Here is a 22,620-nt window from a genome sequence, read left to right on the forward strand (position 1 = left end):
GTGCCGTGGCGTCAGCCTAGCTCACAGCAACCTCAAACTCCTGAGCTCAAGCGATCCCCCTGTCTCAGCCTCCCGAGTAGCTGGGACTACAGGCATGCACCACCATGCCCGGCTAATTTTTTCTATATATATTTTTAGCTGTCCATATAATTTCTTTCTATTTTTAGTAGAGGTGGGGTCTCGCTCATTGCTCAGGCTGGTCTCGAACTCCTGAGCTCAAAGGATCCGCCCACCTCGGCCTCCCAGAGTGCTAGGATTACAGGCGTGAGCCACCGCGCCCGGCCAGAACTATTTTTTTTAATAATCTGTTTTTTATTCCTGGGGCTCAGCATGGTGCTCAATAAAGAGATGAATAATCTTTTGTTAAATAAATACATGGGTAGGTACATGTATAAACTAAGAAATGGTTGAGTTAAATTTTAAATTCATATGTATATATATTTCATATGTTATATGAAATGTAAATGAATATGTTATGTTATATGAAATGCATATAAAATATGAAATACATATACATACAAATATATATTACTCTCATAACATGAAAATGAATCTTAGCAAGCATGAGAATATCCAAAATTGTCTTAACATTGTCTTCTATATTCTACAAATACTTGTCGACTCATAATAAAAGTGATTATTGATTGCCTCAGGGGTCTTAGTAAGGGGAGATGAATATTTATATAACTATGATATGCCACAGAATGTGAGAAGTGGCATGCAAGTTACACTGGCTTTTTGCTCTTTGCATTTTAATGGAAGAAATGACCCTTTGTTGGATGCAACAAAGAAGACATTATTAAACTGGCTCCTGAAAAAAAAAATCAGTAAAATTTGACTAAGAAATTATGATGGAAGGTATTTCATTAAGAGGAAGAATGTAAGTAAAGGTGCCCCCACTCCCCACTGTACTCATGGCACATTATACATGAACATGAGCAATATGGCAATAAAGCCTGAGAGTTAAGTGGAGTCAGAGCAGCACAGAGATCTGGGACTTCACATACTGGATTCCAGCCTGAATGACTTCACTTCCTACAAAACCCCAGAATCAACACATCTAAGCAGAAAAGGGATTAAGCTAAAAGAAAGGTGGCCAAGAAAGTAAAGTTAATGACCCTGATGATAAAGGCAAATCTTTACATAGGTAATCCTACTTAGAAAAAAATCCAGTAACTATTGATTTAAATGAGAGTTTAATTGCATTCACACTTGGTTCACTAATCACAGCATATAGAACACAAAGAATTTTCCCTTTGGACTGGTTTTATACATCAGTTCCATCTATAACCAAGAATTAATTTTAACCAAAATAAACCTTGGTGGTGGTAGATTATGTGTAATTAGAACCAAATATTGCTGCTATGACTATTAGTAAGTTTCTAATATTATTAGCAAAACTAAAATAATTTTTTTCTTTTCAAAAAAAGAAAACCCTAGAATTATTAGAGTTTTTTTTTACTATGGATAAAACAGGCAGGAATGGATCTTAATTGCATTAGGAATGTTTGATAACTTAGCATTAAACAGCTGAAATTGTAAAAATCAGTTTCAGATATCATGTTGCACATTTTAGGTTTTAATGGAAATGAAATAGCAGTGAGCAAACCTTTTCAAACATATAGGAGAGTATCTCTTTTAAGTAATGAGAAGAACTATCTTTATATAAAAGGCTCTTTCTTTCTCAGAAAATATTTTCAAGGTGACATGTCAGCTAAATGAAAGCAGCATTAGATGAACAAGGGAGACATAAAATTTATTATGACTATAAAGCACATGAAAAATTTCATATACCCTAAGAGACATTCTCCCTTCTTTTTTACCACCTTATTTTACCCCCTAGAACTCTTTTAGAATTGATTCCACTTCTCAGATCTCTCAAAACTGAATTTAAAGTTTCATCTAAGAGTCAATTCAAAAGGTTATGTTTTGTTTGCTATTTTCAGTACTGTGAACCATCCCATGGTCTTAAAAACCCTTTAAAATTTTTCTTTTGGGCACTCTTACCCTGATGTTTTTTGTATGGCCATGATTTCTATGTCGTCCTTCAGGATCATCTTTTTCACGTACCTTAGGGTAGCTGAACAATACAACTTGATCCCACTACTCCAAACTGAAAATTCTGTTCTTCTGAATTCATCCCCCAATTCCATAAATGCATGTGTACTCCCCTTCTCATCTATTTATCTTTCCATCCATCCATTCTTCCCTCCTTCCATCTATCCATCCACCCATCCATCCAAACAGGAAAGTTTAAGAATTATGTGTCTTAGAGCTGGCAATATTACATTTTAACTAGAGATAAACCGAACTAGCAATCTATTGTAGGTACCATTAAGTGAACTGGTATTTAAAATCTGATTAATAGGTCCTATCATAGTGGGAGGCTTTGGTAACATATAGGAGTGGAAATTCCAAACTGATAGTGCAAGGAAGCTCTCTTGGGAAATTGGGTGAAAGACATTCACAACTGTTAAGATAGAAAGTAGGTTTCAGGATGGTAGTAGGGGTGAAGAGTTCAGTTATGGATGTGAATGAATATATGTGTTTGAGTTTCAGAAGAAACATTTGGGTAGATATAGATATCAATTACCTATACATTAAAGAGGGTTATATCACTCAGGAAAAACATAGGGTGAAAAAATGAAAGAACTTAATAGGAATCCATAACAATAATTATATTAAATGTGTGGTCCAAGGGGAAACATATTTCAAGAAAGTGGAGACTCACATTGTCAATTCTGGGAAAAGAACAAATGAAACAAAATTGAGGAGTGACTAGAAGCTGCTGGTGACTTTGGCAACATCATTTTCAGTTGAGAAGGGGAAATGGCTTGTAGTTCAAAATAACGTTAAGAACAGTAATCCCAGAATGTAGACAACTGTTTCAAGAAGTCTGGCTGCAAAAGGATAGAATAATAAAGGACAGTAGAGGAAGTTATGGATTTGAATGTGAATGCAGATGTAAATACACACACATATATATACATACACACATATATAGGTAAGGGGTATATTTATGGACTTTTTAAAAATAGAAGCAGCTTAAGACATTCAACATGTTTCTTAAAAGGTCATAATTTATAATAGGAAGAGTTTGAAGATACAGAAAAAATGGACATAATTTATAAAGCAAAATCTCTTAGGATGCAACTTGGTGTGTTATATTGAGCATAGAATTGGTCCTACATAGGAGATAGGGCATTTCTATTATATAGCAAACGGAAAAGAGGAAGGGAATGAGTAGGGATGGAGACAGCCGTGAATATCTTCTGGAACAAAGTCAAGGAAGTTCTCATCTGATGGGTAGGTAGTTGGAAAGTAGCATCTTGGTGAAAGATTTGAGAACAGAATAGATGTATAGGAGCTTCTATACAGCACATGAAGGGCAACTAACATGGGGGGGTAATCATAAAATAAATTTGCAAGATTATAATGTGGCTCCAAAATTTAAGATTACTTGACTTTAAAATATTTCATAAATTTTATAATTTGAAAGCTCTTACTAATGTCTCTCCCACTACATGTGCATCCCATTTCTTCTTATGCTATTTCCAAGAAAAATAGAGAAAAACAAATTCATCAATAGACATTGCTAACTCTGATTTTGGAAAACAACCGCTTCTGGTAGAAACTGTGAACATACGACGTGGGAAACTTGATGGTTAAATATTCTATATTAAGAGAAAATCGTGCTTTTTGCATAGAGGAAGTCCTGCCTTAGAGGAAATGTAATTAACACCATCAGAACATAAATCCTTGGTAATATTCTTAAATTAATATTCAACAAGACTATTTAAATAATTTTATGCATGAATTTTTCAGGACATTAGAAATTCAAAATGAAAGTCTTTCTACACATAATTGTAAATGTAAACCTTGAAACTAGAGTAACCAGTCATTTAAGGAAAAAAAGCTTTTTTTAAGTTCTCTATATATTTTGAAATAAATATATTCATTTTACTATGTTAGTTTTACCAAATTGCAAATTCAGCATGCTATTAACTGCCTATATTCAATCATTTTCCTAGCAACACTCTTACAGGTGGAAAATTTATTTGTAAAATATGTTCTGATGTTAGTTCCATTGTAATAATTTATGCTATTGACTATGATACAAGAATAAGTGCTAAAGAAACATATTTAAATAATATTTATAATGAATATTTTAAATTAAGAAAAATATCTCCAACCAAAAGTGTAAGGAAATCTTTTAAAATACTGAATATACACCTAAATAACATAGTTCCAAATGTCCATAGCCTAAATTAAATAAACTTAATGTATTTCTAAATAAGAACAGAGTTTTGATTTTCTAACTAATAGCTATGCAATTTCAAATTATAAAATAAATTTTCTCCTTTATAATTGTTACTTGATGACTTTTCTCTAAATTTTATATATAACTACCTCCTGGAAAAAAATATCCATAGACAATGTACTGTAAAGTTTTCATTTCTCTTGACAACCTACAAAGTTTATAAAAAGGCAGGGTAATACTGAAGAGGTAAGAAATTCAAAGTTTATTCTATATGTAAATATCCGTAGTACCCAAAATTTGCCTTCAAAGTGCCAGTGTTTTATTTCAATGATCTCTCTTTCTCTTGTCTTTTAGTAATTTATTATAATACTGTCTTTGAAATAAAAGGTAGACAAAGACAAAAGGAAAGATTTTCTAAGAAATGCATCATGGAGGAATATGAAATTTTAAACCTCAAAGATATTTAAAGATGGATTTAAAGGTTGGAGAGTAAATTCTTTAAAAAAAGATAAGGAAGATGCTTAAGAGGATGGGTCATATGGATGTTCTACTAAGGGGCACAGTTACTTGTATGTCCTTGGCCAAATAGAAAGACTCCTCCACCCTGTAACACAGTCTTCCTTATGGAAACTAGCATCTCCTAATTAGGACCATGACTGGAAAGAAGACAGCCAGCCAATGTTGAGATGCGAATCAGTTGAAATTAGCCTTGACTCTCACCAGGTGACAGCTTTCTCAATTATTTACTGAAAGATCATGGAATCACCAAGGTTTGGATCTCCTTATTGGATCTAACAATGTGGCACTTCCACTTTAGAGGTCTTCCAGTTTGAGAGAGAAACTGTCTTTTTTTTAGTTTTTGTTTTTTTCCTGGCTGGTATTTCTTGGTCTTAAGTTGAAAACTGAAGTTGAATTAAAATGAGTAAAATTAAATTGAGCTCAGAAGTTCATTTAAAACAACAGTTGGCCTTTTCTGAAAGGTTTGCGCTCTGGTAATCCCCATGATTCAGAGGGCAACAGACTGGGATCCGGAAGCTTTTGTGTGTGGAGACAGGACTGTATCTAACAACAGTCAGTCACCAGGAGTCCAGCTTAGTTTATAATTTACCCAAAGCTACCCTCTAAATCTATTTCTGTACACCAGAACTTTTAACATTAGAATTTTTCCATTGGTTTTAGTCCCAATTCCTGTTACTTCTTTGAAAACCATTTACTTTACTATAAGGGGAAAACAGAAAACATCATTTCTGTAATATTTTTTCATGCATTGTTACTTCTGTTCTATTTTCTAGATCTTTCTCTCGAGCCTATTTTTCACAGCTCAAATCATTCATATGGCTTTTATTCATTTCATTTGAAAACCCTACGGAATCTGAATTTTTATATTATTTTTAACTTGGGCCTTTTTCTTTCCAACATTAAAAACTATATAGAATTTGTTTATACCAAAAAAGTTTTTCTCTATTTCAATGCCAGGACAATAATGAACATTAAGTAATATAAATATTGATTATGAAATGTAACTTGTTATAGTCTATTGGATTTCAATGAGTTGTTAATACTTCTGTGTTGAATCTACAATTCATTTTTCACTTCTCTGTGAGAATAATCAATATTGTAGGGTCTTAGATATGACATTTTCATGTAAAACAAACCACGTAATTATGAGAAAAAATTTTACTTAAAAAATCTTATATACATTACTTTCCCTATCAAAAAATTCTCTTACTCATTAGAGGAGGAAATTTCACTATTCATGCTAGGATTTATGTGTCTGTGTATTTCTGTCATACTGTCTTATCTTGGATTTAGAGCAGACTGTGATATTCCTAACAGAACCTACAACAGTGTTTCTAATGGGACATGACTAAGAGCACATAAGTGATTACTGTGATTATTGCTTTCTTATCAATGATTTCCCAGCATTGCTTGAGTCTTCTCATCTCCTGAAAAAAAAAATTGCGATGCCCAAGTGTTAAACAGCCCTTCCCAGCCTGGCGCGGTGGCTCACGCTTGTAATCCTAGCATTCTGGGAGGCCAAGGCAGGAGGATCGCTCGAGGTCAAGAGTTCGAGACCAGACTGAGCAAGAGCGAGACCCTGTCTCTACTAAAATAGAAAGAAATTAGCTGGACAACTAAAAATATACAGAAAATATTAGCCAGACATGGTGGTACATGCCTATAGCCCAAGCTACTCGGGAGGCCGAGGCAGGAGGATCACTTGACCCCAGGAGTTTGAGGTTGCTGTGAGCTAGGCTGACGCCATGGTACTCACTCTAGCCTGGGCAACAAAGTGAGACTCTGTCTCAAAAAAAAAAAAAAAAAAGAAAGAAAGAAAAAGAAAAAAAGCCCTTCCCTCATAAGAGCACCCACCAAGAGCTGATCTGTTCTCCTTTCAAGTTCCACTTTAGAACTATTCAGCACAAGAGCAAATCTATAAACAGTCCAAGGCAAGGCAAAACATTCATTACTAAGACACCGCACAGTTCTTATGGTGTATTGTTTCTCTTGATGCAGCAAATTAATAAAACAAACTTTGGCCTCAGAAATTTCTCCAGTGGTCTTTATCTGATGAATTTTATAATAAAAAATAGCTTTCAGCAAGATTATACCTAAAACATTTTTAAAGTAACAACTCTTTTAAAATATGCACTTCCCTGAAACATAATATTTGAAAGATGTAATGGACTTAATGACTGTCTCTTGATTTTATAGTGTTGCCAAATTAGATCCAAGATTTGTTCAAGGATCCAGGACATTAGTGATAGAATCACAATTAGAGGTCATGTTACTTCATATATTGTTCAGTACACTTCCTCTATGAAGCCTATCCCTTTATTTTAAAGTGCCATAGATGGTTTTCTCAAAAGTGCAATCAAATAAGGCATTGCTGTTGAACATTACTTTTTTTTCTTACATTGCCTGTTCAGAGATTTAAAGTAATATTTATAAATGCCCTTTCCAAAAATACTTTTCCTTCAATAAGTTTCTTGTTTGATTTTCAATTTCACCCATATACACAAAAAGTATTTCAAAAATATGCCACAGAGTTTCTTATGCACAATCTGCTGAAATGATTTTAATGTTATTCTTGGTTGAAGTCCTATTTCCTGGCCCTGCTCTTGGCTCTACAGCAGGCTAACTGAAATGAATGTAACCTAGGGCAAAGAACTCAATGTATCTATGCCAAAAGGGGAAAACAATATTACCTGTCACATAGAGTTTTCTTAAGATTAAATATGTTAGTACATGGATATATCTGCAACAGCCTGGGCACTATAATTGAGTATCACTCAATAAATATTAGCTGCTGTTTTTATCATGCCAGTTAGCTCTTGAGATTATTTAAAAACTCAATTTTCATATTTTATATCTGCATTTTATAATCAACAAACTTCAACTTTGAAATGGGAAATTCTTAATCTCCTTACAACTCTTGTCATTATTCATTGAACTTGAGCAAATTTTATGGAACTTACATAAGGAACATTATGCAATGATAACAGTATACTTCAATAACACTGAGAGTTCCTAAAGTAGAATCAACATAAAGCGAAGAACAGAACAGAAATAATGGCCTCAATATTCTGCATGTTGAATAAAATATTCAGTAGAAATTCTTAATTTTTATCATATATGCCATAACTTTCAATTTTATTGTTAGTTGCATTTTATTCTAGTGTGGTTTTATTTTATTATAATCCTATGATGATTTCAAAATATGTTCCTTCACATATTCATTTATTCATACATTAACTTATTACAGATTTTCTGAGCATCTTTGTTCATGCACTATATTTGACTCCAAGGATGTAAAGATGAACAAGACATGGGGACCATTTTTAGAAACTCACTTTCTATTAGCTAATAAGTGAACTATAGTGTAATAATATAGATATATACAAAGTGTTAAGTTAGCAGATAACAGAGTGACCAAGTTCACCTCAAGAGGTGCAGAAATCACCCCAGAAGAAGTATTTGATTTTCATTTATGTTCTCAACATAATGTGCCTGGATTACCGCAGTTGGCCCTAAACTGCTCTCCATGTGCATTCTTAACATTGCAATTTGAGGCTTTGATAGTGAACAAATGTGATCACATCAATGGTCTAATTATTGGCTTAGCATGCTACTGGTCAGTGATTCATTAGTTGGCTTATGCTAATCCCCAGTATACAACAATCTGGAACTCCATGTGGCTCCCTAAGAATGCCCAACGTTCTCTAATTATCAGGTTGCTGTTCCCACTTCCTCTCCCTGTGGTGACTGCTTTCCTGGCTATCCATAACTCTATTAATGACTGTTTCTTCAGGTGTAAGATGACAATTCAATTTTTTTGAGAAGACTTCCCATTATCCCTAAGACTGGGTCAGAGGTCTTTCCTACATGCTTCCGTAAAACCTGCTTTTCCCAAATAAAATTATTCATAGCATATTGTAATTTCCTGATTGCTCATCTTTATCCCTCAAAGGCAGAGATTTGCATGGTGACTAGCACTGAATAAGTATCAAATAAGAATTTTTTGAATGACTGGATAGATGGATGGATAAATGGATGGATGAATATGGAAGTAAGGGGGTAACTTCAAGAAAAAATAATTATGAGGTTGGAGTACAAAGAAGCCATTAATGACTCAAATTTAATTTAGATTTCAAAATTTCTATTAAATTAGTACCATGTTATTCCTACATAAGCTCCATATATAGTTTACATTTCAGAGAAAAAAAAGGATTCCATAGAATATATTCATAACATAGAAGTAAGGGCTATTAATAATTATGCTCAAAAATCTTATGATACAAAATCCACATTATTTTAAAAATTAATAACCAGGAAACTTTCATTTATTTTATATATTACTTAAAAAACAATTATTTATATTCTAAAAAATAGCATGAAACATTGACATTATAGGCGAAAAGTAAAGGAAGTCAAACATAATTGAAAAAAACTATCCCCCAAAAATGTTAGTATACCTCCTCCAAAATTGAGACATTATATTTAATACATGAAGCTAGAAAATTACACTCTTAAGTTCAGTGTTTTACACTTCAGTTTAACAATTAGCACTCAATAATTACTTTTGGATTATTAATTTTCACTCAGAATAGCCTATTAAATTAATGTAAAATATTCCAGTCAGGTCTCCACTAGGTGGAAATATGAGTTATTTATATAATTCACAAATACTGATAATTGTTGAAGACAACTATGCTTATCAAATTTACTGTGTTTTAATTCAACTTTGGTCTTTTGCATATGAACATTTATATTCACTTTGGTTTCTAGAGAATATTCTTGACTAAAATTAATGTTTTCAATTCATCAGAAAATCTGTTTTTTAATGCTAATTAAGATGTGTCTTAGAGACAGACAGATTACACTCATATTCATTCATGCAATTCAGAACACATTAAATGTCTCATGTTTAGAGGCACTGTGGTCTTGACTGTGAGGCAGTTGTCTCAAGCTTTATTGGAAATGATTATAACTTAGTAGGCTTGTTTAATAGAATTTTCTGGGCTCTACCACTGGAAATATTGATTCAATATTTCTAAGTAGAACTCTACAATCTGCATTTTAAACAAGCACAGAGATAATTCTGATGAAATTCTGATGTAGGTTATCTATCATACTCCATGACAAAAAATAATGCTGTGGTGTACAGAAAGATAAAAAGATGCTTCCTCATTCACCCTTGAAAATTTTACAACCTGTTATGGTTCATACAACTCATAGGGGTCTGACTGGGCCATAGGAACTAATAAAGGTTTTAAATTTGGGCACAGGAAGAGAACCATACTTTAGAAATATATGCCCAGTAAGTAAATAAGATCTTTAAGGGGAACTTGAGTGAATCTTACAGAGTTAATTCAAATATTCCAAGTCTAGGAGGACTTGAAATTAAGGAAAGACTTAGAATTTGTTTCCAAGAACCAACAACATTCAACACGTTATCATCATCAGTCACATTTGCTTTTTATTTATTTATAAAATTATTTCTCTGCCTCAACCTTTTCCCTGCCCTGTACAGCTGGCTCCATGGAAGACCGCTAGGTCCTCAGATAGAGTTTTAGATAGTAGTCTCATTGACACGCAGAGCCTCAAATCAACTCAGGTGGACCAGGCGCGATGCCAAATTAAATCAAAGGCTTAGTGGTTCCAAGGCTGATCCCCCAGGGCACTTCTTACCCAGAGTGCAGCTATTTTCCCCTCCTCTCTGTTCAATATCTCCAAGCATGAATGGCTTATTTCATCTACTTTTCTAGGTCATTATTTTCCTCTGGAATTTGGGAGGAAATGCTAAAACAGATGTTACCCTGAAAAGTAGAATATAAGCCTAAAGGAAATTTTAATAGTTTTATCCTCCTGAAAACTGGGAGGAAGGTCTTACTGGTTTTCAAGTAATAATTATGTTTTGATATAACTTTATACAGTTAACACTAGCTTATCAGAAAGAGTCCAGGCAAGAAAACAGCAGCCATTTTAGAGGTAACTTAATATGGGAATTGGTAATTTAAAGGTGAATGGAACAAAAATAGGATGTTGAGGAATGTAGATATTAGTAACTACAGGGATCTGTCCCCACTCCTAGGTTTTAAGAAAGGGAAAGAGTATAATAACCAGAATCCAGGAATTTGGAATAGAAATATATTTCTCAGGATGGACCATGGGAATGCAGCCCTTCCTGGGTGATGTTCAGATCTTTAGCAGGCACCACATTGCTGGTAGTCAGAGTAGCAACGGAGACACAGTTAGCTGGTACAGGCACCGGTGAGTGGTATATTAATAACACAGCTTCTGATATAAGAACTAAATGTGTCTGGAGGCAGGGAAATGCTTCTCTGCTGTGGATGTAATGCTAACAGGAACCGGAAATAGGAAGAAAGTACTGTCCCTTCTCCCTCTTTTAGTCTCCTTTTAAGACCTTCCATTGACAGGGGGAAAAAAAAACAAAAAAAACAGTACACCAGCTGGCCAGGGAATCTGGGAAATATAATTTATAGGTTTTATCCACTTTAGGAATTTAATAGAGAGTTTGGGAAAGGTAGTTCACATAAGCATAGAGCAATGTATAGAGGGTAGGCTTGGATCTGTGACAACACAGGTAAATAATCAGCACAGTAGCTATAGCAATATTCTGGTTCTTAAACTATATGTCTTAAGACTGAACAGTTAATCACTATATTCATTTAACTGACATATGGGAGACAATAAAAGAATTTAATTTGGTCAAAAGTATCTGGGTGTCTTCAGAAGAACTGAAATTGGCTGTCTGAAATGACAAATAACTAAAAACTACCGTTCAGTGGCTCATAAACTTTTAATACTGAATTGACCTCCTCTCCTTAGAGAACCAATTCTCTGCCTAATAAGACTGCATGGTGGCTGGAGGTCTCATATCTCAGCAAAGAACCAAAACATCAGTTTAAAAATACTATTCTAACAAGAACGTAGAGATATGCCCCAAAAGTTGCCATATGCAGGGAAAATAGGAAATTGTAGCTAAATGTATCTTTATTTACAAATTTTAAAATTTTATAATACATATTTTATAAATAAAGATACATTTGGCTACAGTTTCCCATTTTCCTCATGTATGGGGACTTTTGGGACACCATGCGGAAGCAGAGAGACCAATGTGACATCCTAAGAACAATTCAGGCAAGAAATGTTGTGGAACTATACTAACAAAGTGGTTGTGGGGCTAAGGAGAAAGAAATATTTAAGAGAAATTTAGAAGTAAGGTCTTATTAAATGTGGGGAGTGAGGGAAGTAGAGGAACATACAATAACTCTTAAGTCTCTGTCGTGGAGGATGGTGAGTAGCTGTGTATCAGCTAAAGAAAACGGAAAACTAAAAAGCTTTGGGAGAAAAGTTGACATGTTTACTTTTGGACTCGATTGAACTTGTAGAGCTAACTGTTGCCTAAACATCACCAGAACGTGTTATGTTATTTGGGTATCATGCTTTGAATGTATGGATCTTTCTTTTGAGTCTTTCGCAGTTGGATAAATCCATTCTTTCCTTCAGAACAAGTCCAGACTACTAAACAGGGCACTTACATAGGCTTCTGAATTTCAAAAGCCACTGACTACTTTCCTAGCGTTTTCTATCATTCCTTCCTCAAATGGTGCTCCAGGAAGAGCAAGCACATCATACTTTACTGCAAATATTCTGATATTTAAAACATTTGTGCTTTTGTCAATGCTCTGTTTGGAATGAATTTTACCTCACTCTCCATCTGCCTAGCTTTGATCCTCCATGGAAACCCAGCTCACGTATAACTTGTAGAATGTCATTCCTGGTAAAATCACTATAGAATTATTTTCTTCTATTTATGTCTCCATTCTATTCCTCATATTTTTAATTTTTTTATATTTTTACAGTTCATTTTTATGTATTTACTGCCCTGTCTATCTCCTCTTCTAGACTCTGAGCACCTTCAGAGTAAAAAGGCAACACAGATATGTTTAAAAGACATATCAGGAACAGTGAGGTGATTTCTTACTGACAAATATTATTAGTTAGGTATACAGATATTTTAAATTAACCAAGTAATAAAAGAAAAGAGGAAGAAAGGCAAGAGACAAAAGAGGAAACACTAAAGAGTTATTAAACAGAAAGTAATGATCAACTTCATGAGTAATCAATAGAATGCATATGACTAAGACAGTGTCCAAGTTCCCTTCGAGTTGACTATACTTTAAACATGTTTCTTCCTGACTATAAGCCCCTAAACTTCATTTTCTTAGTGCATTTACTTTAGAATATTTGTTATTGCAAGTTCTTTCTCTTCCCTTTGAGATTTAAATCTCTCAGACTCTTACCAGTTTTACCACCCAGGATTTTCTTATTTAAGGGGCCAGGAAGCCTCTGTGTCTTTTAAATGGTAGTCTTTTAAATGGTAGCAGCTTAACTTTCATAAGCATCAATTAGCAAACAAGATGCTAATCACAATGACCAAGCTCACCCCTAGAGTGGCCCAATACTTTTCCATTAGCTCATCCGGTACTCGAAACTATCCAGTCTTTTGGTTCAGTGAAGTTGAGTTCCATCTCTTTCCCCTGTTGTAACAGTCTTGAATAATGAATGTCTTTCTTGCCCATTTCATTCTGTCTGGTACAATTTTTCTGTCACACACATTAGCATTTACATTCAAAAATTTGGCAAAATTAAAAAGTTTGAGGATATGAAATTATGGCAAAAATCCAAAAATAGTTTACCTCCAATGCCAGTGCAAGCATGGATTGATACAGTCACGCTGAAGATCAATTTTGCAACCTGATGCAATTCATATGCATACGCATAGAGTCTTGCTTGTTGTATTGTCCATTAAATTTTAAAATAATAAGTAATATATTGTGTTATATTCATATATTAAAATACATATATTTCATTAGCAGAAAGACAATTGGAGACATATAAATTTTAAAAACACTTCTGTTTAATATCAAACAATAACATTAAACTATATGTATAGTGTGGATATATATATGTGTGCATATATACAAAATATATATAAAATATATGTATTTATATTAGGGGACAAGGCCAAAGAGGAAGAAGAACATCAAAACATCATCTATTACTTTCACATTTTGTTTCCTTATAAAATTAAAATGATCTTAGAGATTCAGATAAGGTAGCAGTAGTGGTTGCAGCATAGCTTTTGGACATTCCTAAATCTCTACATAAAACAGAAGAATAATTTGATAGCAAAATCAAATCAGATGAATACCATGTATAACAAAACTCAGTGAAGAGTTATCCTCATTAATCTCAAAGCAGAAATGAGTGAGGACACCCTACCAATAGCCACGTAGCCTATATGCCATTAGCATGTGTACAGAAGAAACAGTGGGAAGCAACGCAGCAAGTTAGACATGAAAACAGCAGAACCCAAAATAGCCAACAGGTATTTACTAGAAACCAATTTGGAAAGAGCAGAGAATTGTGAGAAGTTTTGTCCACACTAATGGTGGGTGGATATAAGCCCCCTTATATAAGGCTAAAGGGGATAAAGTCTCAGAAACCTATTGAACTCTTGAAGCTAAAACCTAGCAAGTCTTCCTTAACCATTCAGCGGTGGGGGGTCCACATTGAAGAATTGCTGCTGAATATTGGAATAAAAAATTAGTGGGACAAGAATAATAGAGATTTAGAAAAGAGAATATATGGATAATTGTAGGGAAGAGAAACAGAGCCAGGAGATGTCAGAAAACAAGTCATTATATTTTTTAACACTACGTAAAACAATAGAAAAGGAAACTCAGCAGATTCAGAAAAGCTATTTGAATGAAGCTTTCTTCTAAAAATTTAGGAAATTTATATTAACACAAAAATAAGCAACAGAAATATGTTGAGATCAAATCTCATGCAAAATTATCATAAGAAAAGTATTAATAATATATTCTGCTATGAGCCCTATAAACAATGAGAACACCAGAAAGACATGTTATAAAACAAACCAAAAAGTTAACATACCATTCCACAGTGAGCTAAAACACAGTAAGGATACAAATCACCAAAAAGTAACATAAATCAGATTAGAAAAATTCAGAAAAGATGTTAATTCAATATCTGAAAAAAGAATAAAAATTCATTTAAAAATAGATAAAACCTAGATGAAATGCAAGAGCAAAAAACCAAACCAACCAATAAACAAATCAAAACCACTAATAATACCTTAAGAGAAACAGAGATAAAAACCATGTAAATTTTTACAATCAAAAAAAATTTGACCAACAGATAAAAAAGGATTTGAGAAAATGCTACAGGAAAATTTACTAAATGTATAATAGTTGCTCCTAAAGAAGAAAGACAAAAGAAGGGAATGAATTATTTAAAACTGTATTCAATAAAGGCCTTCTAGAAAAAAGATTTGAAATTACACATTGAAAAAGTATACTGTGCAACTGAGAATATCAACTCAGAACTACAAACATATATCCTAATAAAATTACTGTACTTCAAAGAAAAAGAAAATAAAACTTTGGGCACTGAGAGGGGAAAAAAAGCATGTGGCTTATAAAGGCAGGAAGATTAGATTATCATCATACTTTTTGCCAGCAATGCTTTCTGCCAGAATAAAATGCAGAGTTTACTGAAAAAATGCAAGTAAAGAAAACGTGGCCCAACATTCTTATATCCAGCAAAATTAACTTTCACGTATAAAGGGTACAAACTCTTATCATCATGAAAGAAATTGTAATATACTGTCCGCATGAGTCCTTCCCAAGAAATGTATTAGAGAGGCACTTGCTGAGTCCTGTTTTCATCCAGATCTTAAATCTAGGCACAGAATTTGTATAAGGTAGGTGATAAGTTACTTGTGCAAGAAATACCAAGTTTTCTTGTGAGCACTTATTCTCTTAATCAGTTCCCTATGTTGCTAGGGAAAATAATTGCATACCCAAACAAAATAACCACATAGAAAAACTTTTAATAGTTCTTTTTCGCCTACCAAATTACATACAAATTTAGTCTTGTATCTTGCATTAAAGATCCACTATGACATTTTTAATCCATATTTTTAGCCCTCCAGTATTTTTTCAAGTAATTTTAATAATTCTATTCCTATTTAAACAGACCCTTTGCTTTGTTCATGACGTTTGCTCCTCCCAGGATACCTTCTCCTCCGGATTGTCAGTTGCTGAAACCAAATCATAAGTCCATCCTCTTGGATATCACTTTCTCAAAATTTTGCCGTTAAATATTTGGGAGTTTTCCCCCAGGTGGCCCATTCTCTGTCTCCTCTATGAAGCATTTTCTGAATTCCAATGTGGATAGTCTTTCTCCTCTCTCTGAGTCATATAAAACTTTGATTTATCTCTGTTGGAATTTAATGTGACAGAAGGAACTGTGCATATTTTTTAATATCTTAACAAACTGAAGGAGTTAATAAACATGAAACATTTCTGTTGAGACACTAAAAGTACTATTTCAAAATGGAAGTCTTCTTAAAACAAGTGTAACCTGAAGGCTTCAGACCCTGAGAAAACACAAAAGTGGTTCCCCCCTTCAGTGTTAGGAAGTAAATCCGAGGCTAAAAACAACCATACTAAGATTAACACCAAAATTCATTTAGAGTAAGACACCATTACCAGCCTAATTGTTATAGTGCCTAATGTCCTCATTCTTATGTTGCTTTCTTGTAATGCCAATATATAAATATAGATAGTTGTTTATAAAAGTTCATGTTGTTTGACAGAGAGATTTTTTTTTGTTCGTTTTCTTCTGTTATCCTAGTTCCCCTTGAATTGACAGAGAGATTTTAGCAATACAAATAAAGAAAGATTGTAATAAACAAGGGTGTAAATTTTTGTTCTTCATAATGTGGTCCTTGGATTAGCATCATCTGGGAGTGCATAAGAAATACCCCACCTTAGACCTCCTGTTTCAAGCTCTAGTTTTTAACAAGAGCTCCAAGTAATTTGTGTCTTTAAGAAAGTTTGAGAAGCTCTGGGATCAGATCAAATACTCTACCATTTCTTTCAATTATTTATATTTAGTGAATACTTAATTTTCTGGTCAATAATCTATATAAAAATTATTCTTTCCACACAGAAGTATAGAAGTCATTAAAGAGGCATAGATATACCTAACTTGTTTCTACATGATGCATTTTATCAATTAAATCCTAACTGAGGGAGAATATTACAATTTAAATCTTTAAAACAGAACAAAATATAAAAAATAAACCTGGATAAGAACATAGGATTGTTTCTGATATTACTGACAGCTATATGACCTTGGTGAAGTCATGATAAATTTTATCTGATGATATTGGCTTTAATTTTATTGATCAGATAGTTACTCTTAACATTGTGCTGTTCAAAAAAAAAAAATCACTTCTTTATGTCCTCTGGTGTGGTACAGATTTAGTTATGAGATATTGCAGAATAGCTAAGTGACCTGTAATGCAAGCTAGGAGGCTCCTTTAAGCTTTAATTAATAAATCTTCCCTATTCACCTCAGTGATTTAACATCAGTCTAAGCCAATGCAATGAAAATCATCACTTAGACATTCAAGTACCCTTTATTTCAATTCTATTATTTAAATTCATGAATGTGATGTATAACTTTTCAAGAGAATGAAAGATGATTTTATATGATTCATTAGGTATCCATATTTCATTACACAATCTTGTTAACAAAATAGCAAGCAGCCAGGATGAGTATCAATTATTTAGAAACCAAAATGGAAATGTATAATCAGAATAATATTCATGGTGATCACATATTAATTAAAGCATATTTATCTTAGACTTATATTTCATTTCTCTTTAGTATAATATTCACCAGTATTGTAAAAACTGCACTAGATGGTAATTCCAAAGTATTTACAACTTTGAACATTTAACAGGACCAGGAAGCATTTCTCTGAATTTTTCCATGGTTTCATCATGTAGGATTTTATCTGATCCATTAACTGTAGGCCCTTGTAAAGTGTAGATCAAAATACAAGTCATTACTCAACTTTACTTTCAATGTGTTGCAAATATTTATTTTATTTTTAGTATAAATGTATAAACACATTGTAAGCTATTAAGTTATTTTAGTTACTTTCAGTATGTTTTTATTGTATTTGGAAAAATTTATTAATGGGGTATTTTTTAATGCTTTGCAAAGTAAGCTGAATACACTTCAATCAAATTTGGTGAAACTTTAATTTTAGAAAGAATATATATACTCAATTTACATATTTGGAACTATTTTAATGGTATCCAAACCTTATGCATTATCTGTTTGACAGAATTTATATTAGTGAGAGAAAAATCATCAACTAGACAATATATATAAAATTATATAAAATAATTTCTATAATATGAATAAATACATTGTTTTTGTAGTTCTGGAAAGAAAAATAAAGCAGTATCCTTTTAAGCTCCCCCTAACCACGATGCCTAGCTTAGATTTTTGAAGCGAAGGTGATTTATTGTGAAAATAAATATGAGGAAGCCAAGAATTTTCACTCACTCTGTTATCCTGCATTACTAAATAAATCAGCATCCTTTATTCTTCAGTGGCTAACAAAGTGTCATTTTCATTTACTATGCACGTGGAATACTCTATTCTCTTCCAAAGTCATTTTTAGTATCATGATGCAGATGCATTTGTTAGAGGGTGATATAAGGTTACTCAGTGAGAAAGCACAACATAAACAATAGTGCTACTTAGACTATAGAAGATTAACCAAAAATTCTTTCTAGATCTGGAAACTTAATATTCTAATGCATTATCCTATTATTTCTAAATTAACCTTATTTAAGTTGAATGCTTTCTGTTCCAAGAAGGTTACCTCCTGAGATAGCACACTGGGAAATGCTTACAAACCAGACAATGCTATTAATGGCAATGTCTCTTATTATGACTATTTTTATTATAACTCAGTAAGAAGTTTGCAGGGAAAAAGGGTTAGTTGTGGGTAGAGATGATAAAAGGTTTGAGAACTGAGTTCTGGGTTCCTCAAATATTTAGAATTTGGGATGATGAGCAGAAGCCCATTAAATTTGAATTTGAAGACTTAAAATCATCCTACTTTTGTGAATGTCTGGTATCTGAATCAAGTTGTGATCAAATTCGTTTTGCCTGAGATTATTACTGTGAACCACCTCATTAAAATGAATTTGATCACAGGTTATGTACTAATTTTTTTTAAAGCTGAGTTATTACAATTTAAATCATAATATCACATAAGAATTGTAAGCAATGCTGCCACAGATTTTTTAAATTACACATGGAATAGTTTTGCTACAGCCTGTACTCAGTTACACTCTGGCTTGTTTTTCAATATTGGAAGTCATCAGGATTTAGAGACATTAGAAGAGCAGTCAAATAGTTGAAGAGGTATTGGTTTTAGTGATATTAGATCTATTCTGCATAGCCAAAAGAAGAGAACTTGTTTTTTCCACTGGTGTTTAGAACCTTCGTCAGTTAGCTAATGTGAAAGGATGGCAAGTGTCAGGAGGGGTTGGGGGAAAGAAATGAAGGTTTGAAGCCATTCCAGTCCTGCAATTCCAGGTTTCTAGTGAAACATCCATATCTATGTAAATGAGCCAAATAAATATAATTAAAATGTAGAAAAATTTCCATAATATTGGAATTTTTAAACCATTCTCTAAAATAGGAAAATATTTTCAGTTTCATAAGAGTGAAAACTAGGTTGTATAGATGGCTTCTTTCTAAAAGAGACATATTAGTTAACATTTTATGATAGTCTATAGGTAGGATTACAAATAGAGATTGTTTAAAAAGCTGAAAAAGTCCTATACAATTTGATAGCATTGGTGATGAAAACAAAATGATACCTAAAATGTATATGAATATTTAGGTGGTAAAACTTGGTATATTGAAGTATTTAGACCTCTCTCTGTTGCCTGAAATAAATATGAACCGACAGAGAAAATCAGTTCAAGTAATAATTAGCAAAATATTTATCAATTTTGTACATTTGCATAAATAGGGAAGAATCGTGAAATTTAAGATACAATATTAGTACTATTCCTTATAACTATATATAGCTATAAATATATACAGCCATAAATATATATATATATATAACTTTATTTTTAATCAGGGTTTTTGAGGTAACAAAAAACTGTCTACTTATGTTGTATTTTATAAAGAATAAACACAAATATAAGGAATAATGGTGAATTTCAAATTTTTAACACCAATGACACCCTGTTAAACTTTTTAGAGCACAATATTTTTAAGTCATTAAGACCATCTAAAACTATATCTTAATTTGTTTGCCAGTATATCATATTGGACAGAAAGAGGCAAAATATTTTAGTGCTTTATAAAAATAGAAATGTGACCTATACTTTGCTGCTTTCCTTGTCCCTCTTTATTTCAGTCTGCTATCCACAGTACTTTCCTAACCACTTATTAAAAATTGAAAGGCAATAGCTATAAACTCTTAGAAACATAATACACAATTCACTTATAGTAGAGGTGGATTTTTTTTTTTAATGGTTGCCTGGAGTTGTTGAAAATCATCTCTACCTGAAATCTCCCAATTCTGATGGGGAGTTACTTGTACCATAGCTGATCCATTTCAGCAGTAATTGAAACCAAGGTTTTGAAGTAAAAAATTCATTCTTGCCACCTTGTTCTTGTCCAACTATTCTTGGACAAGTATAGTTTTGTGGAAAAACTATTAGTAGTTGAATGCCCTTCACTGTCTCTACTTCTTGTGAAACAAACCAAAAGGAGTTATCTATTAATATATAATAAGTTTTTGAGCTCACAAATAACTTCAGAAAGTGAAAAATCCCTAAAAAAGCACCAATTCTACACATACACACGCACACACTTTATAGATGAAATGCCAATCTATGCCTTTTCCTTGATAGTTTTTATGCTTTAAAATCTTGCTAATATTTAAATGGCAATGAAATTATAGTATATATACTCTATATGGGATAAAAATTAAAGGTTATTAAATATTTCCCTAATAGATAAGCATGATAATTCCCAAATACAGTAAAAGACATTTTAGCTCTTAATAAAAATATTTTTTTCTGGTTAAAATCCTTTATCCTTTCTTTTTCATTTTCCTTTTTTTTTCACCTAAACAACCAAAGAAAGAAAAAAGAGACTAATCTAATAAACTGTATTAATACCAACAACAAAAACATACATATATCCTTATCTCATTCTATAAGAGTAGAACATATTTAATTTGCACTGCTGCTCAAGTGTACTAACTAACATCCATTTATCTTCCATGTTAAGTAAAATTTATTACTGTGTCTAACAGGAAGACATTTCTTTATGTTAACTCTCTTTTTAATTTTGTATCTCTTTTGGCTTCCTTTTTCTTAACCACTGTATTTGGTTTATAAAACTAGATATTAGAAGGAATGAAGAATTGATTTTGAAGCATTTGTAGTGTTCTTAATTCACTTCAAGAGAACTGAAAAGTAAATGAATTTTTCTCCCACCAAAGGACATGTTTAACAGGTCCAAAGCAGCCCTGAGTGATTTATAGGGAGGCTATCAGACCAACCTCCAAGTGGGGCTGCACATCAGAAGATTACTTTAGCCTTGCCTTTGGTATAATCAGAACTAAATAAATAGTTGAAAGTCAGCTATTCTGGGTACATTAACTTTCACATTCTTTCTCAGTTAATCACGTTGGTTGTCTTACTCATATGAACAAATGCACACACATAACAATGGACGGTGGAAAACCAATATTCATCATCTTGTATGTGAATACCAGGAAAAGAAATCCATTTGGTAGCTTTTTGTGTACATGCTATTTGGAAGTTCGATTTTTCTGTGGTAGTGACGGGTCCAGGAATACCAGAAACAGTTTCAAATCCATGCAAATCAAACTAAAGTGAATGTTTGGTGAGACTGTTTGGAAGAACAAATTCAAAAGCATCAAGCCCAATTATTAAGAGATTTCACCATAATTAGCCATATGTTTACCAATTCTTTACAATTTGATTATGACACAACATAGTAAATTAAAAACTCTCACAGAATGGCATGATATTTCTAAAATTGCATAATTTGATCATTTAGTAGTACTTACCCATCATGATTTTACAATATTTATCAATATAGAGCAATCCATTATAACCTAAGTATTATCCAACTTTTAAACCTTCATGACTCTCAGAACTGGTGATCATTCACTAGTTGTTCACAGAAACATGTAACTTCCATTTAAAACATTAGTTAAAAATAAATGAAACCCCTGAGAGTACATGTCCTAAATAACTAAAAATAGATTTTCATTTCCAATTCCTCTTGCTTGCTTCTGAATTCATTGCCATATCTTTACATTCACTATAATAATTATCCTTAATTATCCTTCGCAATCAATTCTTTAAAAGTGGTGTTGGAATCATACACTTACATTCTGTGATTCTTAGTGTCCTCTTGACTTCTCCACTTCCTGATCCCCCACAGCCGTCCTCATCATCACAGTCTCCACTGACTTGCTCTGCCATGCCCCCGCCGCTGCCCAGCTGAAGCACTTCCCACTTGTCAGGTTTGGGTGACCGACCCTGCAACAACTAAATGTGGATAACAAAAGGCATTTATTTATTAATAGCAAATTCAAATGATGTAACAACTCTATTCAGAAACTTACTTAGAAATTAGAATTATTTTCTTATGTGGATCCACTCACTATTTTGAAATAGATACCTTACCAAATCAAGTCTTCAAGAAAAATAAAAATGAGTGAAATAATAATAAATAATAACCAAGTGTAACACCCACAAAGAACTACAACTTCTGTATCAGCTCTATAATAATGCTTTTGGAAACAAAATTGGGCCTTCTTTGCTTATAGGTAGTTTGGTCAGAGTATCCTTTGTGTCTGAATAAAC

The 22,620-nt window shown here is 32.9% G+C and overlaps 1 protein-coding gene across 1 annotated transcript in view; it reads right to left on the minus strand.

The window, feature by feature from the left end:
* GPC5 (glypican 5) overlaps window positions 1–22,620 on the minus strand; it is a 1,319,614-nt gene that overhangs the window by 620,506 nt on the left and 676,488 nt on the right. Inside the window, exon 7 of the mRNA XM_069467101.1 lies at window positions 22,143–22,302. Coding sequence (XP_069323202.1) covers window positions 22,143–22,302 — 160 coding nt within the window. The remainder of the gene's footprint in view (window positions 1–22,142; window positions 22,303–22,620) is intronic.

Source organism: Eulemur rufifrons, chromosome 4 (genome assembly GCF_041146395.1).
Source record: "Eulemur rufifrons isolate Redbay chromosome 4, OSU_ERuf_1, whole genome shotgun sequence".
In the NCBI taxonomy this organism is placed as follows: Eukaryota; Metazoa; Chordata; class Mammalia; order Primates; family Lemuridae; genus Eulemur; species Eulemur rufifrons.